Source organism: Poecilia reticulata, chromosome 20, assembly GCF_904066995.2.
Source record: "Poecilia reticulata chromosome 20, P_reticulata-male-v2, whole genome shotgun sequence".
Taxonomy (NCBI): domain Eukaryota; kingdom Metazoa; phylum Chordata; class Actinopteri; order Cyprinodontiformes; family Poeciliidae; genus Poecilia; species Poecilia reticulata.
Window position 1 is genome coordinate 502,075 of NC_088849.1, and position 12,926 is coordinate 515,000.

A 12,926-nucleotide genomic window follows, 5' to 3' on the forward strand; every position below is an offset into this window, starting at 1 on the left:
TCCATCCATTTTCTTGCACCCTTGTCCCTCAGTGGGGTCGGGAGGGTTGCTGGTGCCTCTCCAGCTAATGTTCTGGGCGAGAGGCGGGGTCACCCTGGACAGGTCGCCAGTCTGTCGCAGGGCAACACAGAGACACACAGGATAAACAACCATGCACACACACACTCACACCTAGGGGCAATTTGGAGAGACCAATTAACCTGACAGTCATGTTTTTGGACTGTGGGAGGAAACCGGAGTACCTGGAGAAAACCCACCATGCACAGGGAGAACATGGAGACTCCATGCAGAAAGACCGGGGCCGGGAATCGAACCCAGAACCTTCTTGCTGCAAGGCAACAGCTCTACCAACTGCACCACTGTGCAGCCTCACAACCCAAATGTTGATAAAACTCTTATATTTGACATGGGGCTTTTATATTTTTGTTCAGTGTATACACACACACACGCACGCACACGCACATATATATATATTTATATATGTATTTATAATGAAATGTATTTATTAATACATTTAGACCAGTTTAAATTTATAAAAGTTAAATTGATCTGAAGATCAAACAGGACTGCACATGTCAACACAGTGGCAGCAGCTCTGTGCTGCCTAAAGGTGCCTGTTTAAAAGTCAGCAAAGTGGTGCCTATTTCCAGGGCAAGAGGTGGATACACAACATCCTAAATCACAGGCCAATTTGTCCTTTAATTATTAGATGCTCACCTATCCTGTTTTAGTCATAATCACATGCATGTTTTATTTGCGTTAAAAATGTGTGTATTTTCAAAAACTCTTGCTACTGTGGACTATTTGACCCAATGTAGACTTATACCATATACCTTAGTTGTTTAAGAAATTTCTAATGATTTTATTTATATGCTCTCATGAACAACATACCACTCCACAGTAAGGTCCAACAGGAGCCGAGGAGGTATCTGGGCCATCATATAACTTCAAGAAGTTGTTTTGACAGTTTCCTGGGTCATCAATACTGAACAGGGCGAAGGTGATGGTTACCACATGACCTCTAGGTGCCTTGATGCTCCATTCACAATGAGTATTGTTTGGGTAACTTCCTGGGTAGTTGGGGCTTGAGAATGAGCCATGGTCTCCATAAAGGATGCCTCCACACCCTACAAGAAATAAGAGAAAGCCACAATTTAATACTACAGGGAACTGTTTGATCACCATGGTTTCCAATGGGCAATTATAGCTAAAAATGAGGAACAAGAATTTCTTTTATTGAAAAACTAAAATGTCAGCTAAACATTTATCTATGATTGTATATTCAGTAAAGCCACTATGTTCACCATCATTTATGAATAAAATATGGAAGCGACAAAGCCTCCATCGTACAATGATCAATACCAAGTATGACAAATTAAGAGAATTGGGGGTTGAAATCTTTCACTGAACATAACAACAAATTAGTTTCTGTAAATTGAGTCCAGACCATGTGGAGAAGACGTCCATGTGGCATCAAATCCATCTCGGGCAGTAGAGAAGTCACTCTTGAAGCGTAGGTACAGCTGGTTGGATTGTGGGAAGATGGGGTTGGGTAGCGTTTGACCACAGAACTTACCAATCAACTGTGAGTCTGCTGTACTTCCATTACGGATCTGAGTAACGACACAAAGTGTTGCCATTCAATAAAACGGAGCAGACAAAAACATACACAGATGAGGTGGTCAGAGATATTGCACATAAAAGGTCAAATTAAAGCCAAAACAGTTTTTAAGATATCTCCAGAAAATGAATTGCAGGTGGTATACAGCTCAATGTTACCAATCCAACTGGTGCCGAGATGTACATGGTTTTTATTAGAAATTAAATGGAATTTAAATTTTACTTTATTTCAAATACTATTTACGCTTTTTGAGATGCTAGTCAGCTATAATAAACACCTTGTGGCCATGGTTATGTGCACTGGTAAAATCTCTCCAACTGCAGTATCCAAAACCAGAGAGAGTATTTATTAAAGAAATTTTCTGTACCACTCTAATATCACCTAATGTATACTGAAACTAGAGATTTATTAATTGGTAACTGGAGTATATTTGTAGTCCATAGGATTCCAAAGCAATTCACATTACATTCAGTCATTCACCCATACATTCAAACAGTTGATAGTGTCAAGCTACCGGATAGTAGCCACAGCTGACCTGGGGCACACTGATAGAAGTGAGGCTGCAAAGACCCGGCACCACCGGACCCTGTTCTGACCACCACAAGCAGGTGGGTGAAGTGTCCAAGGACACAACGACAGAGGCAAACAGAGCAGGAATCAAACCAGCAACCCACTGACAAACTCCTACCACCGTCTCTACAATCATTGCTAATCACTATAGAGTACATTATGCTGATCAAATTAAAATAATATTAATAATAATAATTAAAGCTGCAAACAGTCTCAAACGCCCCTTGCAGCCCAGCGCTGCTCCAGCCTCGTGGTGACAGCGGGGATAAAGCAAAACCACTCGCTCACCACCATCAACGCTCTCGCTCATTTCCCGCACCCATCCTCTAGGCCAGGCCCTCTAGGCCAAAGTCGGTCCTTGGGGCCCGGCATCCTGCATGTTCTAGTTCTCTCCCTGGTGGTAGTAACAATCTTTTCAGCTTGTCAATGTTCCTCTTAGGCCTTTAACGAGCCATCATTTGATCCAGGTGCATTAAACCAGGAAGAGAACTAAAACATGCAGAATGCCGGCCTTCGAGGACCCACTTTGGACACCCCTGGTCTAGGCGATACACACTAATGTGTTCAGCAGTGCTCCCTGATGATGTACCAAAAATCTGGTGCAGATCGGCTGATGTAGTGAAGAGATATAGCTGATGGAATAGCCTATGGGGCGCAGTGGAGTCAAATTACAATTTAGTGCTATTGGAGGTTCACAAAAGTTTGGTGCAAATCGGATGATGCGTGTATGATTTCAAGATAACTATATGCAAACGGCAAGGGATTGAAACTCGCCATTCGGCCACGCCCACATGGTTCAGCCAGCATTCAGCTTTAACAGACTTCATCATCATGTCATTTTGTGTAACTTGGCACAGGTTTAAAACTATATGACTTAAAGAGTAAAAGTAAGACACCCAGCAGAAAAAAACCAGTGACTTCCTATTGGAAGTGGGCGGGGCTAAGGTTATGTCATCTATTGACCACATAAATGTGATGAGGCCTGGTCTGTAGTGAGACATAGAAAGTGTCATTCAGCTGTGACCTTGTATATGGAAGTTATTCCACCTTGATAATTCATTGCGAATAGTCTGATTTTGGCACTAAACCATGCCCAATTGCTTTGATGTACGAAAAATCATTTGATAACTTTTGACCTTCAGTGCCTCAAGACTGTGCTGAGGGATTCTGAAGTCTGTATCTCAAAAGCTGTAGGACAAGTTCGATCGGATACGACGTCTATAAAAAAGAGAAGACAGCAACTTTGATCCAGGCCAACTTCCTGTGGGGTTTGGACCATGGCTCCAAGAGAAATTTTTGTACGTTCTAAAAAAATACACGTGTACAAAGTTTCATAATTCTGGGTTAAAGTATGCCTTGAGGCTGATCATTTAAAATGTTTTAGGTAGCGTTGTAGATAAATTAGGCCATGACCACTAAAGATTATTGTGGATTCCTGTTGGGGGGTGGATACTGGTTGATCCCAGTGAGTTTAGTGCAACTCGGGTCAACTCCATGGAATTTAGACCCAAATGCATGGCAATGGCATCTCAAGTCACTGCACCATGCCCACCTGCTGCACTGAAACCGGTCAGGGTTGGAAACCACATTACAACAACATGTCTTCTGTCTCTGGACACAGTTTCATGTTGAATAGGTAAAAGGGGTCAGATAGAGACCACTCACAGTAAAACATGACACTTCCTTTTCTCAGGTGGAGTGCCTTAAGTGAAGTCATCATTTGAGCATTGAGTATTGTAGGGCACCTGAAGATAATCAATCACTGAAAGTTTGGTGCCTCTGTGAGTGTTAGAATTATTATGTTTATTATTCTTACATTTGTAATTTTATGCTACTAGTTGTTTTTCTATTTAGAGGTTTAGTGTTCTGATTTGTTAAAACTGTGAAGACAAAATTAAACTTTCCTTAACCTCAAGCATGTTTTTACAGATGGTGACTTAGATCTTCCTGGGAAACTCCTGAGCCGTAAACCTGTCTGTGTGTTAATTTAGTTTCTTTGTGTCCTTCTTTGTTTCCAATTTAGCCCCCTGCTGTGAAGATAGGATGTTGTTTTCATCCCCCCACCCTCCATAGTCCTTTTCACCCCCTTCTTGCTAATAAAAGACAAACAAACTGAAGGTTTTCAAGGTGAGCAGCTTGGAGAAGCGGTTCACTGTGTTATCTCTTTCTGCAGAAATTTGGTTGAAAACTCATGTACTTCATATGCTTCTCTCTCTTGCTCTCGATGAAGGCGGACACTTTTTCCCTCTGCTCCCTCCCTGCCCTTGCCTGCCTGCCCTGCTTGCTCTGTTTTTGTCCTGTCTTTTTCTATATTTTTGGAGCCTTTCTTTGCACATCATCCAAATCTTCAAATTATGGATCTGGTCAACTGATCTCTCAATGCAATTAATCAAATTTTCGATGAGAAGTCTGGGCACAGGAGAGCCCTTGTCCTGTGGAGACACACCCAGCGGGATTCACCTTGGATTTATTCATGATACCAGGATTTCTGCTGTTTGGAGCTTGTGGATTCCTGGCTTATAGACAAATTTGTGACAGACTTGGCCGAACTGGCGAACACTCAGGCTGTTGGTGTGGATTGAGACGAGGAGTCTAAAACTCACTAACGAGTTTCAATCGATCTTGGAGAAGTTGCTAGTTTCGGTTCAGTGGAACGACCAAACTAATTTGGATGATTGGGAACTGAGATGTATCGGAGAGACTTTAGGGAAGATTGAAATTTATAATCTTTTTTGATAACTTTTTTCGACCATGCCTTATGGACAAACTGACCAAGTTTGAACCTGATCGATCGAAATACCTAGGACGAGTTCAATCAAATGCGAATGCTGTAAATGTCAAAAGTGGCTTGAAAATCAGAACTTCAATCCAAAATGGCAGACTTCCTGTTGGATGTGCAGGATGACATTAATAGAGTTTTCTGTGCATCTTAGGGAGTGCTACAAGTGTACCAAGTTTCATGCCTCTACGATGAAGTAACGTCAATGCGGAGGGTCTTTTGAAAGTTGCCAGGTAGTGCTGTTGAGCCGTTTCTTGTGCCATTTTTGTGACGACCTTAAAATACGTAACTTTCACACATACTTGATGCGTCCGCCAAGTTTGGCGGGTTTTTGAATATGATAAAGCCCTCAAAAAGCACATTTATTTGACAGAAGAATCGTAATAAAAAGAAGAAACAGTACACATACAGTTGTCACATACTGTTTTTATTTATTTTTTCTCTAATTATGTAAAGCACCTTGAAATGCCTTGCTGCTGAAATGTGCTATACAAATAAAATTTGATTGATTGATTGATTGATACAATTACAATAGGCCTTCACAGTGCTTTCGCTCTTGGGCCTAATAATTTACTAACCCCAAAGGGAAATTAAATAAAATCATTGGTCTCTGTTAGAAAACATTTGTTTTCCAACAGTTTTCCAGCATTCTCTGTAAGTGTGGCCAATAGGCAGCTTTATGTACATAAATCCTTTGTAAGGTCAATCATCCTATAATAAAAAAATGGTGAACTAAAGTGATGACACTGCTTAGCCTTCCCGAAAAAGTTTATTCTATATTGAACCAAGAGCAACAAGATGGAGTCTAACCACATCCATCTATACTTAAATATAAACACAAATGTAATTTGAAGAAGACCACAGGTGCAAACTAAGAATGGAAAATGTTTACCTCTAGGTAGTCAAAGTTACAGCTGCTTTGACTCTCCACATCAAAGTTGTTAAAGAAGAAAGAGATAGAGCTGTTTTGTGGTGCCTTCAGAATTATGACACAATCCATGTTGTGGGGGTAAATTTCAGGCCATCCTGGGCTCTTTAGGTAGCCATATTCCTGTTCATGTAGTCGACTACAGTCTGAAAATCAACACAAACATCTTAGAGCACAATTCAGAAACCAAGTTATATTTAAAAAAGTAACTGTTCAAGATAAACAGGTAAAGAACATTTTGTTCTGATACCCACTGGCAATTTCATAGCTGAAACTGAGGCCATTTCCTATCAGGAAGGCATCAGATTTGAAGGACACACGGACTGTCCTGCCGTTACTGTAAAAGTCTGGTGGATGGTCATCTGAAGCACAGAACTTATGTGATTGTCCATAGTCTTCCTGAAAACACAAAGAATTTGGTTCAGCTGGAAAGTGCAATAACTAACAAGTGCAGATGTAGTTTAGGCTACAAGTGCAAAAAATGGTAGTACAATTCAAACAGCACAACTTTAACAGGAGCAGTCTTTAATAAATCTGTGAGAAATATGTGAATTTTGAGTTATTTACAGATTCTGAAAGTGTGAATTCTCAACTTTTCAATGATGTCAAACAAATTGAAATAAAAAAGAAAAGATATGCTCATTAGGCCTGTCACGATGACAAATTTCACTGGATGATAAATTGTTCCAGAAGTTATTGCGATAAACAATAATATTGTTGTTTTGAGACTATTTTTAAGTAACACAACAGTAATGGCAAAAATATTAATGCAAGAACACCTTCTAAAAGATCAATAAACTTTAAATTCTAATGAACTTTTAACACTGAAAATGGAAGCCATTTTAAATATCCACAATAACAAAACAACAAATAAAATGAATTTTGACATCTTTGTAAACAAAATTGTCCTTCAAAAACTGGGGTAGTTGAGACCAAAGTGCCAAAATGAAGATATTTATTATCAAAAAAGAGATAAACGATAAATCATGCCAATTCAAATGACTGAGTTTGTTTCAATTTATCATGTGATTAATTGATTTATTTATTACTGTGACAGGCCTAATGGCCATTTGAATGCTGGCCCTCAGAAAGCCATTTCTCCCCAAACCTGCAGAGCATCCAGGAGGGCAGGGATTGTTTAACAAAGGCTTGTGAACCATCAACTGTCAGCAGGTGTGACTCGTCTTATCTAGTTAGAAATATAGATATTTTTTCCATTCCATTTCCCAACAAATCTGCGAGCTTCTGTCTTGTTAGCCTTTGTCATGGAGCCTTCTGTGAACACTAAGCTCTTATGGAATGCTGTACTCAGAACGCAGACATTTGATGATTGTTATGAGATTTTACTAAAAAAAAGTTGTGTTATTTTGTGTGGTATTTGCAAGTCCTCCTCATAATTTTCTTGAGGTACTCCTGCTTCGTCCCACAGCACAGTCATGCCACTTAAACTGGAAACTATATATTATTTCTATTGAGCAGCAGTAAATTCAGTTACTCACTAATGTCTTTCAACACAGTTGTAAACATTATTATGTTTCAGTAACCAACCAAATTAGAGGCACTTTTTAGACATCGTCTAAAAATGTGCTGTATTTGTCTTGAATATCAGATACGCATGTCTGACATATCCGACATATAAATCTATCCCAATGATTTTCCTTCAACTGTCCAACAGTCAAGTGAATTATTTCAGGGCATTTGCAAAATAAGTAATGTTACATTGGATGGGAAGTAAGTACAATATACCTTGATGAGAAGGTATGAGAGGACTAGCTTTTCTGTGGATAGCCCACCTTTATCTCACTTCAACCTTCAGATTGTCATTAAAACAGGGGATACTATTTAAGTTACTCTGTATCTGCTTGTTGTTACGGAAATATTGAGAAATAATTAATTCATTGAATTCTTAAAAACACATCTCAATACAAATTCTTAGTTTCCTCCAACCATAAAAAGCCAGTTAATATAGAGACAGAGTGACGAGAATCTGGAAGAAAATCTGTGGATGGACCTAAAATTAGGGTGATAGAAATGAGGCCTTCCAACCTCAAAGACTCAGACTCAGAGCTCATCACCAAAAATAAGTTGACAAACTAATATAGCATCAATAATCAAAAAAGTCTAATTACTATAATGCCATTGAAGATTGTCTATGGATTATTGAGGGGATAAATAATTTTTAACATGAAATTTTTATTTATAAAATTTAAAGAGAAACTAATTCTGCTTTCACATCATTTTATTATCTTTTATTAGTTGAATTAAAAAACTTCAAATCTAACTCCTACATGAGGTGTGACTAGTTTAGAGTTTAAAATGGTCCACAGCTGCATCCATCCCTGTTTGTGCTTTTCAGAATCGGGGAATCATGTTTGTTGGGTTTGTTGTTAGGACAATGTCTCCACACAGACATTTCTGTGAGGCTCAAAGTCAAACTGAGAACTTTAAAAATGTTTTTTTTTTCAACTTGATAATTCAGCTTTGTAAACATTTGAAATTATCTGTAGTATGTCTGTATTTGTATATTTCTGTAAAGAAACCAATGTCCTTCTGTACACAAAGGATGTTTTAATTTTCTGTAGTCCAGCAAATTTTGATCTTGCTCTTGTTTATACTAACCAAAGGCCAATCATTAATCTCCAGGTAATTGGTTGAGCAACTTTGACTTGGGTCCAGGACAAATGTCTGGACTGACACTTTAATGGTTTCTAGCGGTGGAGAGTCAATGATCCACCGACAGTAGGTGTAAGGAGGATAAGCGTTGGGGAAGGATGGCGAAGTCAAAGTCTGCTTTGCAGTTGTAGCATTCAGAGTCCCACCACACAGCACTGAAGAGAGGCAGACACAGAGGGGAACGTAGAGTTGAACATCAACAGAATACAATGACAAGAAGAAAAAACATCATTTTATTTATATTTTACTGGAATGATCATTAAATGGGTTTTCTTCTCCACCAAACCAAAGAACCCAAATTAAACACTAATGTTTTTTAATTTGAGATAATGCTGCTGGAAATAAAAAGGTGAATTTATTTTAAGAAGTCTGAGATGTAACAGTGGAAGAAGAGACAAGAGATGTTCTTACATGGTACTGCTCTGTAGGTTGCGTTGAATCCTTGCTTCTGGACAGAGCTGTCAGAGACAAAGTGAATCGTCAAGAAGTTTCCACTTGACAAGAAATAGGCAGGAATGGAGCTTCCACAGTATGTCCCAACTAGAGGAAAGTTCATATTGTCTCCATCATATATCTGGTGGAGATAAAGACACATTCAGAACATTATCAGAACACAAGTGCATATTGTAATACATCAAAATGAGATTTATTGACATTCTGTTAGGTTGCGATAGATCCAAAACTAGGGGGTGGAATAAGTATCTCCTACATACTGCCGAAATGTATAGACTTCATGAAACTGATGGGTGTCTTCAAGATAAAACCCTAAGGCTATATTATCAATATGATAATGTTTGGTCAAAGTGGGCTTGGTTTCTGCACAAAAATGTAGGCAACTTAACATTTGGAAAAGGTTGGTAAAAACTCACTCATTGTTTTGACAGAGCTAAGACAAGATATGTTCCTTGCATGAAGCCTAAAAATGTTAACCCAAATTTACAGTTCTAGATGAAAGCATGTAGTTTGTAACTAATGGTAGTAGTAGCAGCTCTGACTCTGTCCAAACATCTTGAAAGTTGGCATACTGTTCAGACACATTCTGCCTATAAAACATAATAAATATCATTCCAACTTGAGTTCTCTTTTAGGTTTAATAAAGTAATAATTAAATATGCTAAGCAAGATGGGCAGTTGTATTTTGAAAAAATCTCTGAAGTGTGGCAGACAGACATTCAGGCAGTTTTTTGACATAATGGTGAAGCGTCTTGCACATGGACACAAACAACAAAGGCAGGTGGACCAGGAATCGAACTGATGATCCACGGTGACTGCGAACTCGTCCGTAGTCACCATTGCCACTCCTATGATGCCATTGCATGATGGCAAGTTTTGAATTTGGGTCTGCATTGGAAAAACTTTGAAATCAGGTTTTGTTTTTGTTTTCTCATGGAATAAGACTTGTATAGCACTCTATGCAGTACAGGCCATTTACCATGTTTAACATTGAAATAACAGGAATAACTCATTACCTTGACATAGTCATAGCGACAAGTAGAGGAGCTCTCAAGGTCAAAGGAGCTGAAGGTGAGATTGATGGCTTTGTTCACAGGCATCTCAATGGTCCAAACACAGTTCATCCTGGGCTCATAACGTCCATCCAGGTTTGGGTCTGGTGAGCCCAACATGCCCATCGGCATGGAGAGGTAGCCCCCACATCCTTGTGCTGGACCTGCAGAAATTCACAACTAAACAAATTATATGGCACTGGTTCTCATTGGCAATGTCCAAAAACATTGTGCACTGATATAGAAAGAAAGATCCATCCGTCCGTCCGTCCGTCCATCCATCCATCCATCCAAAGAGAAAGTTTTGAACATTTGTACAACTGATTTCTGTGTTAAAAATTAAATATGAACTGATAACACCATGTTTATTAATGCATATTGTTGAGGATGTAGGCAGAAAAAATACATTTGATGAGAATAAGCACTTCAGCTTAAAAATATTGTTCACCATGGAAAAAGCTAGGCCAAACACCTTATGTACATATAATTTATAATGTAAAGATGTCTTTACTATTTATGTACAGCTAAACAAAATTTATTACATTATTTTAGGTTTACAAGACTTAAATCACGCAACATAAGTTCATTTGTTTCTATACTTTGCAATAATTTCTTTTTTGGCCAGCAAGGTATTCCATAATAAATTGTGCCCACAGCAGCATGACTAATTAAAGCGCTTTTTTATTTGTCACAAATTTTAGTTTTAAGATGTTTAAGGCAAAAATGTAGACGCCAAAGCTTGATCTATGCAGTCAGTTAATCAAGAATGAAGCTACTTTCAGAGCAGCGCTTATTGGCTTGTTTTTTGCATTTATGTTTGAAATTGCACCATGAGTGAGATGTATGCTTTTTTCATGACCCCACTCTCCCTGATGATGTAGCTTTCCAATGGTTGTGTTTATTTAGTGAAAAAAGTAAACAGACTATTGCTGCTTTCCATGTTTTCTATCAAAGTTTGAGTAAAGCAACAAGTAAAAAGCAGCATCAGAGCCAGGGACTGAAAAAGGGTCAGCAGCCTGATAAAGAAAACTAGTTTCATTCTGGGAACGACTGTGGAATCTCAGGAGATGATTATGCAAAGAATGATTCTTCATAGGATCAAGAAAATCATGAACAACCCTGACCATCCTCTTCACTAGACTGTCTTGGGAAGGCAGAGCATCTTCAGTCAGAGGCGTCTTCAGATTGAGTGCAGTATAGACTGCTGCAGAAGATATTTCCTGCCACCAGCCATCATGATCTTCAGTAACTCTTTGAAGAATCTTAATTAATGAGTTACAACAATATTTAGTTTCCTTTTGGGATTAATAAAGTATTTTTGAATTTCAAAGAAGTATTAAGTTTTAGAAACTTGATTTTTTTAGAGCCATTGAGTTTGCATAATTTCTTTTTAGTAAATGAAATTACTACATTACAAAAATTTAGTAATTTATACAAAGTTTAATTTTACTTAATCTACTTGACAAAATTAAGTTCACTTTACTTGAATTTTATGTTTCATGTAAAGAAATTAGTACTTTAAGCAAATATCAGCCTTGCTTGATTAACACAAATAAATTATGCAAATAGATGCCTTAATTCTTTAAAGTAGATAGAACAGATGTAAATATAGCCTAAATAATGCGTTAAATGTTATCTTAGGGTGTTTTCACACCTGATTGTCCGATTGGGAGCCAACATTGCAATGTTTGTTTGATTTTCAGCTGGTGCAGTTCACTTTCACACTGCATTGTGTCAAACGATCCAAACAAATGAAAAAACCCCAGTCCTGTGGTGGCGCTGCACCAAGAACTACTGCAGGAATAAACACAAAACCTCTGAAGAAGAAGACCAGCACAACTTCCTTCTCCACAAAACATAAGTCATAATGGAGTGCATCAGATCTTACCTGATGCATTTGTTATCTCGCTTATTGGCTAGTTTTTTGCATTTATGTTTGAAATTGCACCATGAGTGAGATGTATGCTGAAATTCTTTCCCTGATCTTCACATACCGTTTTCTGCTCTTTAAATCATCAGTTCAGATTTACTCCCCAAATTCCATAACGTTAAAATTTTTTAATTAAGATATCATGATTTATTATATCAAAAACTTTCTTTAGATGTTTAAAAACCCCTACAGCTAATTTCTTACTATCTGTTACACTGGTAATTTCTTCTACTAAGTCAGTTAGAGAAGTTAATCAATTGGCTCTGAATCCATATTGATCACTGCTAAGTAGTGAATGTTTGACTATGAATTTCTCTAGTCTCTTCTTAGAGAAGTTTTTCTAGAATTTTAGAGAACAGAGGGAGAAGAGATACAGGCCTATAATTAGGGAAGAGTGATTATTGCCACTCTTCCCTTGGTATGATCTTTGCTATTTTTATTTGGAATGTTGGAAAATTATCCCATCTGAATGATAAATTACACATTTAAGTTAATGGTTTAGAGATTCCCTCAATTACCCTTTTTATTGTTTTTATGTTTTGATCATCACAGTCGGTGGATGGTTTACTTTTACATTTATTCATAATACCAATGATTTCTGTGTCTTGTATGGGAATAAAATATATTGAATCTATGAAAAAGAAATGGCTTAACAAATCACTTGATCTGGATGCCATTAAATTGGCATCCAATAATAAAGTAATGAATCTCTGTGTTATTTTTGACTAGGATATATCATTTAAATCCTATATTCAACTAATGTCTAGGTTTTCTCTTGTCCTCTCAGGAACACTATTAGAAATATCTTGGAGTGATGCTTAAACCCTAGACCATGCATTTGTAACTTCAAGGGTAGACTACTGAAATTCTTTACCGTCAAAAAGTTCACAAAATACAACTAAAAGCTTTCAGCTGATCCA

The 12,926-nt window shown here is 37.9% G+C and overlaps 1 protein-coding gene across 2 annotated transcripts in view; it reads right to left on the reverse strand.

Moving 5' to 3' along the window:
* The window catches only part of cubn (cubilin (intrinsic factor-cobalamin receptor)), a 162,197-nt gene that overhangs the window by 1,438 nt on the left and 147,833 nt on the right, over positions 1-12,926 (reverse strand). The window contains exons 60-66 of one of the 2 annotated variants that reach the window (XM_081601345.1): positions 10,041-10,240; positions 8,983-9,145; positions 8,518-8,726; positions 6,153-6,297; positions 5,863-6,044; positions 1,448-1,613; positions 892-1,127 (exon numbers count right to left, since the gene is read on the reverse strand). In XM_081601345.1, coding sequence (XP_081457471.1) covers positions 892-1,127; positions 1,448-1,613; positions 5,863-6,044; positions 6,153-6,297; positions 8,518-8,726; positions 8,983-9,145; positions 10,041-10,240 — 1,301 coding nt within the window. Of the gene's footprint in view, positions 1-891; positions 1,128-1,447; positions 1,614-5,862; positions 6,045-6,152; positions 6,298-8,517; positions 8,727-8,982; positions 9,146-10,040; positions 10,241-12,926 lie in introns of those variants that run through there. The other variant, XR_014085253.1, reaches the window with a different exon arrangement.